The sequence below is a fragment of the Microchirus variegatus genome, assembly GCF_963457635.1.
Source record: "Microchirus variegatus genome assembly, chromosome: 20".
In the NCBI taxonomy this organism is placed as follows: Eukaryota; Metazoa; Chordata; class Actinopteri; order Pleuronectiformes; family Soleidae; genus Microchirus; species Microchirus variegatus.
The window spans coordinates 13,490,999-13,512,674 of record NC_139821.1 but is presented as its reverse complement, the minus strand read 5'-3'; the positions used below and the strand labels follow the sequence as shown (position 1 = coordinate 13,512,674).

The 21,676-nt window shown below is 42.7% G+C and overlaps 1 protein-coding gene across 1 annotated transcript; it reads right to left on the bottom strand.

The window, feature by feature from the left end:
* Positions 1 to 1,231: 1,231 nt before the first annotated feature.
* znf800b (zinc finger protein 800b) lies at positions 1,232 to 13,557 on the bottom strand (the record flags this gene model as incomplete). Its single annotated transcript, XM_083906813.1, has 10 exons — positions 13,472 to 13,557; positions 11,485 to 11,812; positions 7,552 to 7,647; positions 6,021 to 6,164; positions 4,131 to 4,311; positions 3,855 to 4,038; positions 3,601 to 3,763; positions 3,123 to 3,490; positions 1,695 to 2,909; positions 1,232 to 1,333 (listed from the first exon to the last, which is right to left on the bottom strand). Exons 1-10 carry the CDS (start codon positions 13,526 to 13,528, stop codon positions 1,232 to 1,234), a joined length of 2,838 nt encoding a protein of 945 aa, XP_083762939.1. The 5' UTR covers positions 13,529 to 13,557.
* Between the last annotated feature and the right edge of the window lie 8,119 nt (positions 13,558 to 21,676).

Sequence of the window (21,676 nt, the reverse complement as noted above, 5' to 3'; positions counted from 1 at the left end):
AAATGTAGGGAAAATTCATATTCAGCCAATATGATTGAGTCTTTTTTTAAATTTTTCTGCTGCTTCTGGGTCCGGTAAGTTATAAAGTATAGAGAAAACGGGGTATGGTCAAGGTAAAGGAAACACACTTTCACAAGCATGCAATCAAAGAAAATCAGAAAAGATATGTAAAAAAAACAAAGAGTGCACACATTAACTGCAACCTAGAACATCTAGAACAAGGCTGATGATTGCAATAAAGACATTAAATAAGACTGCGAGCATAATGAATGTTTTAAATCCAGAAACTGTGAGGAAACATAGTAAAGTTCAACTCTAAGGCACGCAGCTACACTGACGGAGGGGAATCACTGTGAGAAAGCAGGACACGAAAGGAAGGGAGGAGCGTATTTTCGGAGAATCTGAGCAAAGTGGTATTTGTTTCCTTCATCAATTAATAGACGGAAAAAATTAACTGGTCTGAAATTCTACAAAAAGGGGGAATAAAAACTCACTTCTACACCATCATCTTTTTCTACAGAGAGCAAAGCAGTTCACATTAGTCGCCTGCATACGCATCTATATTTACATATTGTAGAAAGTAAATACAGACATGTGCGACGGCAGCAAGCGGACTCTAAACGGGTAGCAGCGCCACCGTCCAGCCGAGCTGGATTCACCATAAAAATGCACAAAAGAAACATTGTTTCCCCGACAACATATTTGGTTCTTAAACAATAGGAGGAAAAACCCTTCACACGTACTTCACTCCTGTCCTGCTTCATTGTTCCCTCTTTGTTTGTTTCCTTCCATCTCTGGTCTCTGCTACATCCATTCATCCATTGTTTTTTTTTCTCTTTCAGTGTTTTTGAATCTTTTCTTCATTGTTGGGAGGCTCGGTCGTCCATTATCGCCGGCCGACTGTGAGTGGAGAGAGAAAAACAAGGTGAGAGGAAGAAGACGACGACGGTGCAGAGCATAAGGATGGAGAGGTAATTAATGGATAGGAAGACTTTTAATGAACAGAGTGACACACGGAGAGATAAGCGAAAGGAAAGACTGGAGCAAACGTGCCGAGTGGTCAATTAAAGGCTGCACGATGGCTGTGGTTTCTCATCTCAGGCCAAAGAAACGGACATATGCACAAACAAAAACAAACACCGGCTCATCTGTTGGGATTCTGGATGCTCTAAAACAAGGGGGGAAACAAATAGTGAGAGGAAAAACCATCTTTATTCTTACATGGAGTCTTTCACCAGACCAGAGATTTGGAGCGAGTGCTCACTCCTTTCCTCTTGTTGGCTGCTGCTGTTGTTGCGTTACGATGGCTCCTCTTATGAGACTCCAGATAGAGCTGATGGACGCAAAAAAACAAATTTACAGAAAGAATCACCTATGTATCGGATAACAAAGCAATCGAAACAAATGTGTTTTAATGATTTACTGATTTCTTAACATATTAGAATGGGCTTTGTTTGCTTGTTTTCAAATGGCAAACATTTGAGGCCCTTTTTGATCTTTTTGCAATATCTGAATCAGTTATTCTGGCCAGTATCAGACTGATAACTACACCTATTATGAGATTAACAGTCTAAAACCTACAGATCTTTTTAAAAGAATTTAAAAAGAAAATAAGGCAAATATAAATAATAAATATATATAAATATATATATATATATATATAAATATATATATATTACTGTATATATAAATACCTTCTTTGCAAAAGCTCGTCCACACTGGTCACACGCATGGAGGGAGAAATTCTTGGTCACCCTGACCTCGGTGGAGGTCGTCCCCGTGTTGCTGCTCGTGTCGTCGTGCCGTCGCGTGTGCGGCGCTTGGTTGCTGGGCGACGACGCGGAGGTGGAGGAGGAGGAGTTGCGTAGGTGCGTGTGCTTCTCGCTGCGTCGGGTCAGTGGCGGGCTGGTGGGCCGCTGCTGGTGGCTCTGCTGTCTCTCCTGCTTGCGGGTGACGGGAGGGGACGGGGTGAACGGCAGCGACGGGGGGTCTTGCTGTTTTCGAGTGGCTGGGGCGGCGGTAGGAGGCGCGGAGGACGAAGAGGAGGGGGCCGCTGAAGAGGAAGTCGGCGCTGCGGCTGAGCCTTCTTGTTTGCGCGTGACAGGTGGAGAAGGACAGGGGGGCGACGACGAGGTGGGACGTCCGTTTACTTCCTCCTTCACGCTGGGGCTCGTCCTCTTAGTGGGACTGGTGCTGTTGAGCACCGCCTCGGCGAGCCTCTTCACCGCCCGGCTCTCCAGCTTGGGCATGATCTTGGCGAGGTACGTGGACGACTTCTTGTGGACGACGGTCACGTGCCGCAGGACGTCGCGCTTGCGCCGCGACTCGTAGCGGCAGAGGGGGCAGCGGTAAAACTTGATGAAGATGTCGTTGCCGTCCGTGTGCAGCTCAATGTGCTTCGTCAAGTTTTGCCGCGAGCTGAACTGTCGCTTGCACAGTTTGCAGAAAAGCTGCTTGAAGTCGAAGCCCACCGAGAGTTTGGTAGTTTTGGTGGGGGGGGCTCCGCTGCACACGCCTCCCCCACGTGAGGACGATGAAGAGGATGATGACATGGTCTTTGGGCTCTGCGGCGCTTCCTCTTCCTTCACCTTCAAGGGGTTTTGAGCCACAGAAATACCTTTAGTCGTCGCAGTGCTGTCACTTGGAGACGGCGCAGAACTGCTGTCACTGTCCTCCTCTTCGTCATCGTCATCTGAAGGCTCGACTGCCTCCTCCTTCACTCGGATGCTGTTGCTTGGGCCTATGTTGGTGGTGCTGCTGCTGCTGCTGATAGAAGGAGCTACTGGAGCAGCAGGAGCTGCTGGAGGAGCCGGAGCAGGTGGAGCAGCAGGGGGTTGTGGGGCAGCAGATCTGTTACTTTTTACACTGTATACTTTGTGGACAATACGCATGTGTCTCTTCAACATGAGCTGGAATAAACAGATAAAATTAAAGATTATTTATTAGTACATCCATGAATTTGTATACCCACAATTTCTGATTTTGCATTTGAAAGGACAAAAGTTTCAAGATAAACAAGTAACTTTAACACTCCGTCTACTCGTCTCCAGATCGAGGACAATGTTAATACAGAGACAATGGGTTAGATGAGCTCTGAAATGCAACTAATGCATAAAACCAACCTGAGAGCTGTAATTCCTCTTGCAGAGCGTGCAGCGACATGAGACCGGGTTTGCCTGTGGAGCGGCAGACGGCTGACTCTGAGGTTTGGCTTGGTTTTGGTTCGAAGACGTCGGTTTCGAGGTCAAAGTGGCAGACTTGGAACTCTGGCCACGTGTCGGCGAGGAGGAACTGCTGCTCTTCTTGGGTGGCGTGACCTCCGCGGGCAGGGGCTGACTCGGCCGCGGGGCGACGCTGGGTGAGCTGGTGTCCCTCCGCAGACCGCGGTGCACCTCGTCAAAGTGACGGCGCACGTTGGCTTTGGTAGCAAAGGTTTTGAGGCACACGGGGCAGGATTTTCCGGTCGGTGTGCTAAGAGTCCTCGGCCGACCTTTGACATCAACGAGAATAATGATTATTATTTTAGTCAGTATTGTACTGAAAAGCAAGCTCTTTTCAGCATAGTTTTACCATCTTTCTGGTCATTGTGTGACCACTAACCTTTCACCATAGAGAGCAGGCTTGTGGGTACTGTGCGTGTCTCGGTGAACTTCCGGAGCTCCTCGAGTTTGGTCTGGTGCATTTTGCGACAGTGACGCCTGATGCTGCGCCGCGAGTTGAAGTCCTGACCGCACAGACAACACGAAATCGTCACGTCCTCGACCTGATGGAGAAGAGACCACAAAGATCAACAATATAGAGAACCAGACTGAATATGAGAATTGTGCGTCATTTTCTCGTTCCAGTCCACCCACCCCGCTCGTGGAGCCCTCATCTTCTGGCTGCGGCTGCTCATCTTTAGTCTCCTCCTCGGCCTCCCATCTCTTTTGTCCCTGGTTTTGCGCAGGACTGCCGTGGCTCTCTGTTCCACCTCGCTGGTTCGCCTGGTCCCCGCTCTCCAATGCTTCTCCTTCCCATGCTACTGGACTCTGTCTGGCACTGGAAAGGACATAGATAGGTAAATAAGAAGAGTTTCAAAGACAAACGTTGGCTAAAGCACACTAAACGTTACAAATTCTAGCTCATTTTACCTGGTTGCGCGTGATGGATATCTTGTTAGCTCGTCCTCTGTGCTAAGGTACTGGAACACGGCCTTGGTCGTGGTCTGAATGGGCTCCAACCGGACGACGCAGTCCGGTCGATCAGCTCTGGGATATATGGCTTCCAGTAAATCCTTCATGGCTGCACTCTGCCTGTCCTCCCCCGAAGAGCCTAGTGGAAAAAAGACACACCCAAACACTTTATCTTTTAAAAGAAACATGAAAGTAACTTCAATTATTGTTTAGTCCGACATCCAAAAAGCAATATTATACTTGTTGTTAAACTACAGTTCATGTTTTGCGTTATCTTTTCGGCTACTGAGAATTCAGTCCATTTAAACTGCCATTTGTATGGATACTTGAACTCTGCATGTCGTCTTAACTACTCAATGTGTCCTTTGCGCTGGATTTGATGACCAAAAAAAAAACCCTCAGTAAACAGCAGTGCAACATCTTAGCAGTCATGTCATAGCAGTTTTCCAAAGCTCCTTTTATCAGTAACTCAGCAGAGGTTTGAAGGTTTCAAGGTTTGAAGTTCTTCCTTAAAAGCATAAACATGAAGGACGACGCAAAAATATTTAGCTCGTCTTGAGAAAACACAAGGTTAATCCTTCTATTAACATCGCTTCTTCTTGTGTAGATGTTTTTTACTGCTTTGTTTCATCCCAACATGAGCTTTTCGACTGTATTTGTCCAAGGCTAGGGCCTGGTTTGTGAACATTTAGTATTTCAAAAACATGTTGCACGTTTATTGGTTAAAAACTAAGACCAATTAAGACGTTTATCAACATAACAACACAGTGCACTCTCAGCTGATGGTAACTGACTCTTGATTGAGAAAAATTAAGTCACTGATGCAAGAAACAACTTAATTAAGACCACAAGCAGATGTGAAGAAGATTGTGATAAAACAAGGTTGTTGTTTTTTTCAGCAGTGATCATTACGGTGGATGAAAGTGAGCAGAATATAATTGGCTGTGAGGACTTTCATTTCTCTTTTAGTGGGAGAACAAAGGAAAGTCAGGTAACAGAGAAATTACATGATATCTGCTAGCCTTCATCCTCGCAGAGTCCCCCGACCACTTCCAAGCAGAAAAGAATAAAGATATGAACACATACTGCAACTCATGAGGCGTAGATAAAAACACAAATGGCCCAAGATCAATGGCAGCTTCTGTTGCGAGGGAAGAGCAGAGTGGAAACTGCACTTTCTGCGAGAGAGCTGATTGACAGACTGGAGATGTCACAGTGTGCCATGTGATTTCATGTGTGAATGTTTTGTGTGAAGGAGAGAATGGGGTCTGCATACAGAGAAAAGAGATAAGAGGTGAATAATAAGTAGGGAGACGGGCGATGTGAAAGATAAAATGGAAACCCTGGAGCGAAAGAATATGAAGTCACATGGAGAAACACCTTAGGAAAGTTGAGATTAATCAGTGATTGTGTACAAAGGTCAAATCCGTAAATGTCTTCATTCCCGCATTTCCACGGTGGTTTGCATAGACCAGACTAGTCAAAGAGGCTGGATTATACCATAAGGAGCTGATTATGACACAGTCTAGTTGGCGGCGTGCTCTTGTTTTGGCCAAGAATATGATAACCATGCACACTTGCTAGGTTACTGTAATGTAATGGAAAATTAAGCATGGAAAGCTTGACTGACATTAACCTCGTTTAGTATGAACAGGACTGCAGGCATGTACACAGACCTGTGAAAACGTGAAGAGAGAGCTCTCCACCAGTTTTTAGTTTAGTTTAGTTTACGGGCGTTTATGCGTATTCTTTTGTTTTTATCTGTCATGTGTTTCCGCTTTCATTTCAGGACTGTGGTTCGACACAGTCCTGAAATGTGTGTTGATGCTAGCACGCAGCATTACTGACCGTCTGAGTCGGGCAGCCGCGACAGGCAGTAGTACTCTTTGTGCGTGATGAGGTTGGGCAGGCCGCGGAACAGACTGCGGCACATTCTACACTCAAAAATGGTGTCCACCTCTCTCAGCAGCATGTGCCTCAGCTGGCTGGTGCCTGCGGGACAAAGAGAAGCAGCGATGATTACCAAGGACATGTAACATGGACCTACAGGAGAATGTAAAATGTCATTAAACTCCTCATTATTGTAATGTTACAAAGAAGCCTTGAGAAAGGGAGCGCTTGCATCACCTTGCTGTCATGTTCCACTTAGCAATACTGATGACCTGATGGCTGCAGGGTACCTTGGCTTTTGAAGGCATGTTCTTTCATCTAAATGAATTTAAATTTCTTGTCCTCCGAGGCTTTTCATCAACATACAAAAGAGTCTACGATACATAACATATCGTGAGAAATATGTCTCTGAAGCACAAGTACAGTTCAGCAGGGGTGCAAAGCTGATCGTTTGAATCTGCCATAAAGGCGTGTTAAATAAAGTTGCTCAATCTCAGTAAAGTGTATTTTAAGTAGAAGCAGCACTCTCACATGTACTACAGAAAAAAATAAAATACCAGAGCACAACATATTATTATGTCCCTGAGTGGAGAAGCTCAGCTCGTCGGAGCTTTTGACGCTGTCACACTAAACTTAACACAGCGAGCTCAAAGCATGTGTAGTCATACACTGCCGTTCAAAAGTTTGGGGTCACCTATACTATTTTTTTACACTTATATTAATCAAAATAGTTGCAAAATGAATAGAACATAATTGCACAAGGGTTTTCTAATCATCCAATAGCCTTCTAACGCGATTATAAAAAAAACACCATAAAAAAAACACCACGTACCATTAGAACACTGGAGAGATGGTTGCTGGAAATGGGCCTCTATACACCTATGTACATATTCCATTAAAAACCAGATGTTTGCAGCTAAAAGTCGTTTACCACATTAACAATGTATAGAGTGTATTTCTGATCAATTTAATGTTATATTCATTGAAAAAAGTGCTTTCTGTAGGTCAAACCTACATTTCTAAGTGACCCCAAACTTTTAAACGGTAGTGTATGATGCAATAAGACCGACAGGAGCAGTTAAAAGGGCTGCATGGCCACTATATAACACAATAACTAACAAATATGCTGCAGTGTTAAGATAATATAAATGCAAAGCAAGCATTTCTTGATCATACGCTCCAGCAATCAAGCATGGAAGGGCAGTTTTATTGTAAATCAGCTAAAACATGCAATACATTTGATGGACTGCTACTGACAAGGCAATTCATATTTTTGATAAATATCCGTCTGCATGCTTCTTTTTCATTTGATTCAATTTATAATAGAGCAAAGAAAAATGTAGACATAGGCAAAACTTTTTTTTTTTTTTAAATACCTTTAAAATATGTCATCAACCAATCCAATAGCCCAAGCAGCCGTGAACTCAGTCATCACTTTCAAAAAGAAAGGAACGAACAGTAAATTAAAAAAAGACACACAGACACAAACCTGAGCGGAAGCATTCGATTATCTGCTGAATCCCAGACTTGGAGGTGTGCAGAGGCTGCTGGAGCAGAGGAGGATCTCCTGGCTCAACACAGACACCTAGAGAGGGAAAGACAGAGCCCAGCATATAATTATATCAGAGCAGGAACATCTCTGAGAAACACAGCATCACATGGGGATTCCAAGGACCTGGAAAGCAGGTTGCTTAAAAGGTGTACGCACAATCATCAAGAGTTGGACAATGAGGTCAGTATGAGAGACAGTGATTCACTCTGACCTAATTACCTTGTTGCACAGGCACACCCACACAGAGATTCATCGTCTTTTCCTTTTTTTAACTGTATCAAAGACGTGAAGAGGAACAAAAAACAATCGGAAATCTAATCTGTGATGTTTCTTCAGGCGACAGAAGCTAAACGGGGGTCTGTTGAGCATCACGTCCACCAAGTGATACAGTCTGATTCAGTTATGTTGTGTGGTTTTTTTTTCTTTTTTTTGGATTGTCAGTATATGAGAGGTTTACCAAAAATAACTGATCCTTACTGTCCCAGTTTTTGGCAGCAGCATCTCGCACAGTGGGGATCAGCAACTAAATAAGGTCGACAGAGGGACGTCAAAGGGGAATCAAGTGGGAACAATACAAACTGTGGCACTTTCTAAACATATGGTGCATCACTACAGAGAGAGGATTCAAGGCTGTTTGTTTCTCTTTTTTAATTAACAACGTTAAAACACAGAAGTGTTTACTGTGTCACATTCTTTTTTTTTTTCCTTTCTTGGATTTTACTGGCAGGCTATTGCTGTGTCGTGCCACGATGAATTTACACTATTCACATGACAGAGCCGTTGCCATCTGGGCCTTTACGAGCATCCCATGGTGTCGTCAGATCAGGATTTAGTGTTCCAAAACCATACTACGGTGAGCCGAACGAGCCGCGTACCACTTGGTGGAAACGCAGCTTTGGAAAAGTCGCAGTGTGGTGTGAGAGAGGCAGGCTGATGGCAGATTTTTGTGCTCAGTCCAACAGTGGTCAGAGCTAGCATCGCATCTGATATTTGAGTTTGGGTGTTACACAGTACTATTTAATCAGGAGCATGGAAGAAACTACTTTGTTTTGTATACTTATCTCATGCAAATACTTTACTTGACCTCCATCACCAGACGCTACAGGCTGAGCAGAAAAAAGGGCAATCCTGACGACAACAGGGATTTATGTTGACGTTGTGTTTGATAAGCTCACCCGCTTACACTTTATTTACTTATATATGTAAATTAAGTCTGGAATAAACAGCACAATCTACAGTATGTGTAGAAAATGCTATTCAGATCTGACTTATTTCAAGTCAAGGAAATAACAAATGGCCTCATGCCTGCTTTATTTCCATCCAAACCTTTAACCACTGGGAATAAAATACTGCACATAACAGATTTGTTTAGATATATCAAGAAAATATATAATAAAAGACCAAAATCCAAAGCACATCTTTGCTTTGAAAATAAAAAATATAAGATAGGTATGCCATTAGGGTGATCTTTTTATTCATTGATCTCTCAAAGACCTTTACTTTTCCTTTGTATAAAACATGAAATATAAAATAACAGGAGGGGTCTTCGGTTCCTACATTATTGATGCAGGCAGACGATGTGATCTGCCTGCGCGATGAATTGCAGCAAAGTAAAGAGCTCTCATTCTACCTGATTTCTTTGTATTTTAACAACTTGGTTTTTATATCATCGCTGTGATAAACACAGCACACATTTCACAGATATGGGAATTAAAGAAGAAAGGAGAGGTAAGCAGCCAAAAAAGAGGGAAGCCAATTGCCCCCGCAAACGTCACACCACACACTCTGTAATCACCTCAAAGTTTTATGTCTGCCATTATATTGATGTGAAAGGAGGTAATATCATAATTTCTGCAACAAAAATGCCTGTTTTTTTGTTAAACTCTAAAGAAAACACCGTAAATGTGACAAAGCTGTGACAAAATATGTACGGTTTGTTCTGCGCTGAAGCGCTCACTTCAATTACAGCCAGCACAAAACACTATTTTATTCTCAGAGCAAAATGCTGTGTTTTGCTCATTTATGACAACATATGATGATTATTGCTTATTTTGTTTTTTAACCAAGCGCATTTTTAGTCAGGCAACAAAACGAGGAGTTGAGACCTTGTATGTTTTAAGCTCCACTGGCCCCTCAAACATGCTTGAATGCACAGTCACACAAAAAACCCCTGCTGCACGGTTATCAGTGCAACATTGCCAGTTTGTGTGTCTGTGTGAAGGTGAGTGAGAGACAGACAGAAGACAAAATGCTCAGCAGACAGACGGACACACCCAGAGAGACGCACAAAAGGGGGGGCTAGAAACGTGAATGACGCCTGTGTAAGTGGTTTTGACGGAGAGTGAGATTGAGATTATGTATTAATGTGTGATAGAATGTGTTTTCCTCGTGCCCATCCCCCGACGCTACAATCCCAGTAGGGAAAGTCAGTGACCCTTCCAACCTTCACACCCCCGCCCACTGCAAGAGAGGTCAAAGGTCATCCAATCAAAAACGTCAGTTGACGCAAACAACTTCTTTTGACTGCGAGTGGTGCTACTGTGTTCTTAGCAGCGAAAGTTACGAAATTAACTGACAACACCCGGGATTTCCATGTGAATCACAACTCAAAGACAGAGAGGCAGAGATGAATTTGAACAGCGGAGAAAAATGTAAAAGGTTAGAAGACGGGGGACGAAAATGAACATGCTGGTACACACTAAAAAAAAACATCACGTCGACACAATGGCAGCTTTGTAGCACGTTTTAACATCCAATTACAAGGACTGCTGGGCTGTCATGTGAGCTCCTCTGGTGGTTTCTTTAAGGACAGTCATACAAAACCAAACAAAATCAGAAGTTACTTTAAAACCATCTTTGAATCTGATAAACACCAGCAAGTCTAAATCATAAAGTAATGTCTCGAGGTGTTAGGGGTTAATGCTGATTTCTCTTTATCGAGTCAGTACAAGGGGCAGACAATTTAAGACTAATTTCTGCGTGCATTAATGAGCCTGCTCTGAATTCAATGGTTATACAAAAGTACGTCAGAGTAACAAATCTATTTCCCCTATAAAAAAAATAACTGTTTGATAGCCGAGATGAACCAGTGGAGGAACAGAAGTGAACAAAGCAAACTCATCTTTTCAGCTGCTTCTTTCTCTGTGAGGACAAACCACAACGCAATTCAGGGCACATTCAGCACAAGTGTTCACACCTGGCTTTTAAAATGCACCCTGAATGTGTTTCCTGTTCCTGTGACCACGTGTGACTGGATCTGGCGTCACCCAGTCCGTATTCAAATAAACACTGAGTGCTTGCAATAACAAAAAAATATGGTTTAAACTCGTCTGACTGTACAGATGTGTCAGTTGTCTGTACCATTAAAAGGGGGAGAGTTTAAACTGCACAGGGTAGGGAGGTGATAGTTAATGCGTCCTGGGGACAGATTGCGTTCATGCATGCCCAGGAATGTGACCACATGCGTCTCCTCCAAACGTGTGTTTTTTGTGATCTTTTTCTGATCTGAGGAACCACGCAGGATGCACAAGGTGTGTTTAGACCTGAACACAGCACTGCCCACATGTGGTAGGTTTGCCTTAGGATGGAAGACGATACCAGGTCTGACCGGGGTCATAATTTAAAGTAGATAAAAAGGCTCTTGCAGTGAAGCTACAAGGGACACCTGGGCAGCTGACAGCTTGAGCCTGTAGGTCAGGACTTTTGACCATTTAGCTGCATTTTAGAGACACTGCCTCCAACTTTTGAGCTCATGCTTCTAAAATGTTCAGTATGAAGCAAAGCTGCGACTGATGGGAAAACTGCAACCCCTGCTGTTCGTGGATGAATAAAATCAGCAGGTGGTTCAAAGAGAGAGAAACATGCACTGACCTGTGTTATGACTATAGTTGCTGGCACTGCTCTCCTGAAGCTGCTCCTCAGTCTGGCAGCTCTGGTCTCTGGTCTCAGCGGTCGTGTCCCCGTGGTGATCGGGCTCAGGTAGCAGAGGGGGAATGGGTTTCCACAGACGCTTGGCCTGGGCAGCAGAGTCTTGGAAGTCCATCGGCATTTCCTGCTGGTCCCCGTTCTCCTCGGACTGAGCGGATGTCCGGAGTTGGGCTTGTTCTGAGGACTGGTCATCTTCTTTGGGCTGCTCCTGCTTCGCATGCTGAGTGTCCGAGGGGCACTGGTCGTCCTCCATCTCCGTCTGACTGACACTCTGTGGGAGCAAAACCATACATAGAGCATTGGCTGCAGAAACATGGCAACAAAACCACTGCAGGGAAATACATATCAATATAGGAAAGACATTACTCTGATTGTTATGTTATTGTTATCTTGTGTAGAATTTTGCACAGTTCCCCACAACATGATGGCTAATAATTATAGTAAAATCAAAAGAAAGAAAAAAAGCGTGTGTCCTCATTTGAAAATGATCTTCCTGCACAGCTGAGTATAAGGGGGTGTGTCACTGCCATGTCTCAGAGACATTGCAGAGGAACATTAACCTTGTCCAGCGCAGCCACCCGTCAGCAGATACGTGACCCCACCCACATCAGCACTTCCACTGTTTACACTTTCGTCTGTTTGTGCAAGTGTGATGTGAGAGGACTTGTGTCTCTTGTCCAGACCTATTTGTTCTCCAAGTCCCCAATCTATTCTCCTCTGCCACCCACCAATATATCCTAATTTGCTCTGTCTCTGTCAGACTCACTCCTCGCGTCCCTCCTGCCCTTGAGGAGGGATAAACGACTTCGGTGCTCGGGCAAATTACGGCGCATTTCAGCGGGGACAAGTGGGCCACTTGGAAACCATGTGAGCCCCGTCCTTACAAACACAAACAAACACTATGCACATGCCCAGTGACGCCTTATGATCAGTGCACACATACACACACATAACCTGTAACAAACAGTGAAATGGTTTCATCTAAACAGTGACTCAAACATCCATTTATAAATCCCTGTTTATCAATGACAATTTATGGAAATCAGTGCAGCTGATGCCGTTATTTTTCTTTTATTTTTTTATTTTTATCTATTAACAAAAATACACAACATTTATTGACTATCATTTATTGTCAGTCTCTCCAGTCAGTATTTTGTTTCTGCACTGCAGTGCACTTGTATTCAAAATAGAAAATATGTAAATGACATTAGTTAATACACAGTTTCTTGGAACGTGTACATTTATATAAATAAGAAAAAACTGGGCTAATTATTAAAGAACAAGGCACAAAGTATGAGAAAGGATACTGAAGTAGATGTGTGGCCATAAATTTCCACTTACTTTGCAATAAATACGAGTTGGACAATAAAATTTGATGTCAAATCAGGATTTTGACTATTAGGGCGAATTAGTTAACATTATTTTTACCATATTTGTATACTGCTACGGCATGATCATTTAAACGACATCAGATGCTCTCATTCAATTTGCGATCGCTGGTATTTACAGTCAGCGTACCATGAAATGAATTGCACTGCCGGGTATCTGACATGACGATAAAGACAATGTCATGCAGGGAAAGTCGGTGACATCGAGAGTATGTGCTGTATTAGAAAGTGTTAAAATATACAAGGTGAATAAAATACACAAATAAACAAAAAGGAAAGGGGCGGTGCAAGAAAGAAACATTTAGTTCTGGGCCAAAACAAAAGCTAGAGTGGCTACAAATTTCAGTTTCATATGCTAATAGAAATCACAGTGTACGTTAACCTAGAACAAAGAACAATGGTATGTGGGTGCTTCTCTGAAATGTGACTGTTACATGTGATAGTTGTTTCCCACACTCTTGACAGTGAATATGAGACAGACAGGACGACAACAACATCCGAGCATTCATGTCTGTTTTGTTTTCTGTTTGTTTGTTCAGTACCTGTCTGCGGCGAGTGTGGGAGCTCTTCCTCCCCGACGACTTCTGGACCTTCACCATGACGCCAAGACTGGCTGCTGCTGCGCCACGCGTTCACCACCAGTTCACACCTGTAACCTGTAAAAACACACATGACACACATGAGCCTCACATATGGGTTAAGCGGATACAAACCACTGGGTAGGGTCTGCCACACTGCAATTATTAGGTCAGCTATGTGGAATTATCTTAAGATGAAAAAAACGACTTAAATAATAAACAATGCATCATTTAACTGAGTGATGTTGTAGCTCATTTATTTTATTACTAAGTAGGCTCATTTTCCAATAGACTTCCATTTAAACTGAAGCAGAGTGAACCCCTAATGGCTAGTCACTATATTATTATTATTTCCTGGTTGGCAGGAAAACCCGGAAAAAAACTGTGATCTGATATGATTGATACTGCAGGTTGTGATATGAAAAAAAGACAAGTGCTATTGCTGACACGCTACACTGTTATTAATGTACATGTAGGTTGCCTGACATCCAATCATATATTCATGTCTCTATTTTAAATACAAAAATTACCTAATTACGGGGCGCTGCTAATTATTAATCACCAGAATTCACTAGAAGCGCACATTCACGAGAACATCGCCAACATATAAAACCCACAGGACACTCTGACACTGATATTTCGAGTTAAAACATGTATAATGCATAACGAGGCACGCGGCAACACATTTCACCCGCTGTGAAGTGCTTAGGAACCATCAGGCCACAAACTAGATCTAAATATAAAACACAACCACATATTTTAAGGTCATGTAAATGCTTCTCTTGTTTTCTAATTTGGTGTTCCTGGTTCGTATAGCTGGGCAGGACAATTCGACTAATGTTAGCTGCACTATACCGTCTCTGTGTGCATTCATAATGAATACGCTGGCCTTAATGGATATATAGAGCAGCTTAGAGTGAACAGGAGCACTGTTGTGAGTGAACGGCACCACTTTCCATTTTCCTTTTCTCCGTAACTGTATGCAAACGAGTATGATGGTCAAAACAACACTGTACAGTATATATATATATATAAACAGCACAAAGTTCATGAAGCGTCCTCATTACAGTTCCAAGGACAAATTCAGCCTTGATATGATGAGCCAGTGAAATATCCATCACTATTGATGAGGACACTTAACTAAAAGCATGTGCCTCATGTTTTATGTATACTATAGCATTGATGATGAAATAACATTTTTGTTGGTGCCCTCTAGTGGTGGTCTAAGTCAGAAACGTCTTGATGAGACAGACTGGGCCGCAGCGACCCGACACCTCACATTTCCACTTGCTGGGCAGAACATGTATTTGCAGAACTGAAGCGTGCTGAGCTGATTCCTCGCCTCTTTGTGACAGCCTTGATACCTCTTCGCTTCAGGCGCTGCAGCCATATTTTACACGGTTTGAGCAGACTTCAGGAAAATGTACCTCTTTTTGGTGTTTAACCATTAAGCTTTAAATGCCTAAAGAAATGAATGGTGGGTTAATTAAAATAACTGCCAGTGACAGGTGCTGGGGGGTTGACACGCTGTGGAGATTTGGAACAAGCACACAGCAAAACATTGAAGACTGAATTAGACTGAATTATATTTTTGATTAGAATCCAAAATTATGTTAATGAAGGCTGGGAATGATCGGGTAATTTGTCAGAATTTGACTCACAACTTCTCTTGTAGAGGTTTTAACCATCACCTTCTGTTAAGTGCTTTAACAATACTGACGGTGACTGTGATCTCAACACCTCCATCACACAGCCGTTTGCTGTCCTTTGTATTTCTACAAATGCTCCAGCAGAGGGAGACAAAGCCTTCCACACAAATGATGTGTTTTGTTGTTGAAAAGTTTTGTTGTCTCCCAAACACAGGTCATGAAACTACAAGCAACAATAGACAACAGCACACAGGAGGGTGGGTTACCCCAACACAACACATGTAGCGTAGTACTGAAACACAAAGCCGGGTAATAGGGTGATATTTCACAACAAACGCACAACTTCTCCCAAATTATCTGCCAGGTCAGACTGCTCTATTGATCGAAAATGTAGAACTTTGCAATGTGACAGCTGTGTAAATCATGTTATCACACCAGGTATGAAAGTGCACACAAAACTATCACTGTAATTAGAGGACGCTTTTGAAGGAAATTCAAAGCAAAACAAGGTGCCTACACCTAAATCGAGTGAGAAATAATACCAATGAGCTCAAAGTGCAGAATAAAACAAACATTATTTTGACATTAAACCATAAAACCAGGACATTATAGGGTTTGCGATCACACGTTAAAGTGCACAGTTTGTTCCCAGAGATTTTCTGTCTTCCAAAGTCAGATTAACCGTGACCCTCATATGGAGGATAAAGCGGTAGACAATGAATGAATGAATGAGTGAAGTCAGATTAGGGACAATTCTGTCATTTAGCACAGAGAGTTTAAAGTAGTAGAAGCTGGAGGAGAATTACCTATGAGGACAGTGACATTATGTCACATGTAATTTATGCAGGCTTCTCTGCGGCCTCCTAACAACAGGTGCATGAAAAACATAGAGCATCTTTGAATTATTAGAGGAATATGAACTGGACACTTTATAACTGATTTCTTGGCTCAGGTGTCGTCTATCGAGATGGCAATGTTTTTTACGACAGTTAATTTCAAACAGCGCTATAAGATAAAACATTATTTATACTCGGGCAAAATTAAAAGCAGCCATAATGATGCATTATGCACCTTCCCAGGTTCTATTTATATCAGAGGGGGGAGATTAACACTAGTCATTAACCATAATAGGAAATCTGGATCTGACCAACAAAGTGATAAAAGGGCTTCATTTAAAGAGGAGTTTTTTTTTTTATTTAAAGACAGTGATTGGATTTCTGTTGTTATGGATGTGAGACTGTTAGCTCCGCTGGGCCCTGATGACCTGTTGAATGTGTTTCACCTAATGCATGCTGGGATGCAATCTGGAATTCTGAACAGGAATAAAAGGCCATGGTAAACCTACATAGGTCAGACATTTCAGAAAACAACCAAAACAAGTTACTAAACTACAGTATTGTGTCACAGCTTTATCTTGAGATTTTGAGACCCGTTTAAGTGCACTATGGCATCTGGAAAAACTACCACTAGTCTAATTATTTTGTGAGGAGTGTTTCATTAAAACTTGACAAGCAGTTGTCTGCTGGAGCTGACCCAGGCTTAAAAACTCCTGTGTGGACAATTGTCTGGGAACATATAAGGTACACCACTTCCTTCACTCACTTTTAAAAAGGAGCTCTAAACACTGCAGATGTTTAAATTAAATATTATATCCAGCCACAAGTGTGGTTGCACTACACTCCCTCGCCAACATGAGGGATTCTCCCGTTTCTGTGCAAGTATTGACTCCTGTTCCGACTCAGGCAATCATAGTGAAGGTGTCCTGGGAATTCAAGGATATAAGTTAATAAACAACTGTTGTTGGGAAGAGGATTGGAACAATGAATACAAGCCTCTTCTTTAACAAATGAAAATGTGAGGAAACACCAAAATGCCTTGATGGGGTATCTGTGGAAAACAAAATCTGAGGATCCCAAACACAAATTATTTATGGCTACAACTAAAAAAGTAAGTCATTACCTTCTCCCTCTGATACAACCCTGAGGCCACTGTCAGATAACTGAAGCAGCCACCACATTTGACGTGGCATACAATCTCCTGCTGTAACATTCAATTCAAAAGTCCTCAAACTGTTTTAAAACAAACCCCGAAAAACACAGATTCCTCGTAAATTTCAAATTTCATCTCACAGAATAATCCACAGTAGATAAATTCTGTTCAGACAAACCAAAAATCTATTTAATAAAATGTTTCCCATTTCATAGGAAAACAACTCCTTTTTTAGAGGGAACAAATGAAATTTCACTTATGGGAAACATCACATTCGTTGCCATCTGTAATAAGTAAACAACCGCTTGTTTATCATCCTATAATAGCGTGGATATGGAGTATTTACAGTATGTATATATTCCCGCCTCCTCATAGTGATTTTCAATGGATGCGGTCTGACAGGACTTCCTCCTAATGGAGAGACTCCACACACGCCGACATTTGTGCTGACTGCTAACGGACAAACCAGTGATGCCACTTGACCACATGAGAGGATCAGAACAGAACAATAACATGGCCTAGTGACAGAGTTCCCCAGTTCTTCAAATAAACCTTTTCCTAAGCATTTTTCCTGCACAATTCCTGGAAATAGAGTGCGTGTAGAATGTCACATACTTGACTGAGACGTATATAAAGATGCAGGTGCAATACTCAGCATTTGAAACATGTGATTCAGGCAAACAAAGATCAAACGCATGTCAAGCAACACTTGAGAAATGTTAAACATGCTGAACATACAGTAGTATTTTGACTGCTGTAAAACAGTAAATGAAGTATAAATAAAATGCGGAGGAGCAAACCACTCAAGGAAGCTCATTAGTAGCACAAACTGTGACTGTGACGCACCATGTTCTCACATTATGTCACATAAAAAAGAACAGCTGTTCTCATCGTAGCTATGTCATATGACGATACCAGGAAACTCCCACATCGTCACTCCCTGAAACAAAAAATAATGCTCTGCATATACACATGGGAGAAGACGCACGTGCGCACACACACATAATATGGAGCTGTGCACCCCCGTACAACATCACTCGGTTTTGTCTATATTTTGTTGCTTGTTAAAGTTTACTGCACTTAAAAGCAATGTTTTTTAAATCTGCAATGTTTAATGTTTTATCAACAATCACTTGCATCGCCCAGTTAAATCCACACGGTGGGTAAACAAGAGTCGGATTTGATGAGTGCCAAAAAAAAAAAAAATTACCACTGAATCTGAATCTTGATTTTAGAAAAATGCAAAGTGGTGTCGCCGACAAAGATTTGTCATTTGGCATTTCCAGGCTGGGTGTGGAAGTGCGGCATGTGATTATTTAAAATGAAAGCTTTAAAATTACATACAACACATGCAGTACACGCTGTATATGACCATTTTAAAATAAACTGTTGAAAATCAGGTTGATAATCAGACTATCTAACACTCTTACTGCATCACTAGTCGACTAAATTATTGACACTGATTTTGGGGGTTGCCTGACTAACGACTGGCAACCAGGTTCATAGTTTTGTTGACAGACTTAAATTGCAACATTCAAATTTAAATTGAATGTTGTTTTACAAGGGAATGTCAGGTTTCGGTAACCCCATGAAAAAAAAGAGAATACTAATAATAAAATATACAGAAAAAGCTATATGGACTATTTCAAAAAAGGAGATTCTGTCAGCTTCCACCTCTGTTTTTATTTTAGTTTCTTATAACCTACTTTTTTTTTTGTATCTATGCACATGTCCTAGATATCCATTCATATTTCTCCTCAAGGTTGGACCGGCCATCCCCACCGTGTAAGAGTTACTTGAACACTGAAGGTTGTTAGGGATGGGGCGAACCTCCATCCATCCTGATCTGATTATTTCACTCTAAAAAACATGGCGCGAACCAGGTTCTCGTAAAAAAAAACCGAAATGAAAAAATAAGTTCCCGATCAATCACGTACTAAAACAACAGGTTCAAAGCTGCACCAAGCTGTGCAGCAATTTGGGAACCTTGAATGGAGAAAATAAAAAATAATAGTCACAGTAGCCACAGGTCCACCTGATGCCATCTGGACTAAATTTACACCTTGGGGAAGCCGTTCCAAAAAGACTGAATCTGGACCCACAGATGGGTCGGCAAATAAATTAGCAGAATTTCCCCCCGGTCTTTTAGTTAAAAAGTTAATAAACACCAGTATAAACAATCAGATTTCCTGTTAATGTCACCCAAATTGATTTAACATGTGCATTATGTTTTCACTAACACGTACAACAGTTTATCTCTTAGGAATAACTGGTTCACTTATTCAAAATAAACATAAGGGTACTTGCTTGACTCATTTCTTTTTCTTTTTTTTTTAATCAGTTCTATTTAAGTCTAGAAAGAGGACACACCAAATCCTAATTAAACTACCAAGTACATCATGTGGACATAGTCTGTCTCCTATCTATATGCACACACAACATAACAAAAGTTGTATACACTCAGACATAAACACAACATATACTTTTATATTTGCTATTTCAATTTGTGAAATGTCTCTATTTAGTTGTTTTTCTCTCCATAAAAGGTTTAAACTCATAATTAACTTGGTTTGTTCAACTTTCCTTCAGGACCAAAAGTCACTCTTTAACTATCTGACATGTTATTGTGATAATCACAGAAATCGACTCATCATGAAAGTGACACTTCTCATCACGTGACCTCTTTGGCCACATCCACCAGCCCTACATACACATATACATAAGCTAAACACAACTAAGCCGATGCGTGATTCATCCTCGTGATGTCCACTCTGACTGATTTTGACGTCTGTAAATAACAGCTTCCTGAACTCCAGTGGGTGAAACTGAACCATGTGCCCAAAAGCGCAACAGCGACACATCCAACGTTCGTGGATAGAACGCCCTGTGTGCTTATCTCCAAACCACAAACGCGTACAGCGCGCTGTTCGTGCAACAAAACACGACGCGAGTGTTTAACCGATGTTCGAACCATAATCTTTGCCTTTAGTCTCTGCGCTGTTAATAAAAGCTTTACGGTCACATCATCACCACCAGTCCGGTGGAAAGGCATTAATCCACGCGTGAGCGACTCCACAGTGGCCACATGGACCGAGCGAGCACCATGAGGGACGCCAGGACGGATAAACTCCTCTCCCTGTGGCCTGTCGAGCCCTTCGGCAGCTTTAGCCAGACCGGTGTGTGTGTTCGCATCCACTTACGCATCCCTGGCAGTGAGCTGGAAACGCAACCATCCCGAATAAACGACGCGGTCTTCCGCGTTTGACACACGGAATCCCAAGTCGGTGCACTACAGGAGAGTGGAAGCGCACGGTGATTGTTGCCGCCCGAGTCCCTGTCTATTGGTTCCCTTTCAGCTGGGGCAGCGTCAGCACACACACATACACACACACAGTCTCCATTTGCAACTCCATCGCCCCCCATGGGCGTGCGAGGCCGCGGGCTGTGACGCAAATGGCACTGGGTGATTTGCAAATGACATATCTACCCAATTCAGTGCCGCCGCGACAGAAACGGGTCCATTTCAGATATTACACACACATAATGGTCCATCCGATGGTGGGTGACGGGTGAATAAAGGCTGATGAGCAGTTTGTTCTGCGAGGATGCGGTTGCATAACTCGGGAAACTTAATAAAAATATGTGCACGGAGTCAGTGATGGTGCTGTATCCGTGGCTGATGTTTGTTTGTTGTTTCGATTTGATCGTAACGGCCTGCACCGTGACGCTCGGCGCACCATCGGTGCTCGACTTTTGGCCAAAGGAGGAACCAAACAGAGCGTATGTGCAGCAGGAGCAGAGTGGCCTCGCTGTGGTGGATGTGTGGTGGCCAGTGCTAGGACGCATGCACGTCGCTGACGGGGAGAGACAGGACAGCCAGGGAGAGTGGGACTTAAGGACCGCATTCACAGGCCATAAAAGGGCCCACATGAATACTATTGTGCTCTTTTATCCAAGACTCCCCAACTATTTACAAAAGGTTGGCCAACACACACAAAAAATATCGCGGCGAAATGGTGGCGGCGGTTACAGCAGCTGCCACTGTGCTCTCTGCGCAAAGCAGCAACACAATCATTGCGCAGCGCCGGACTTCCCCAGTTTTGTGCAAACTATGTGGTTCGTCCAAAAGACTTTTATTTTGTATTTTTTTTAAATCTCATTCAGCCTACCTCGTCTGGCAAAGGCAGCGAACCAGCGCGCAGGGCAGTCGCCGTTCTCATGGCACGATTTGCATCGCCCCCATTATCCCCCGAAAATCTCCTTTTACACGGTTATATTGTCACACTATAACGCCACTATTTTGAGCAACAAAGGGACAGCTTAACGTGATCAAAGGAAACGCTAAGTATAAAGTGCACCTTTCAAGCTGGAACAGAGAGGCCCCTCGCAACGATTGCAGCGTGGAAGTGGAGTGCGGCGTAAAAACGAGCTAACCCGAATAAAATACACACAAAGACAAGGTGCAGCACACCCATAAACGCGTCCATCACCACCCTGGTAATAACATTAAACCATCCCCGGTCATCTAGAT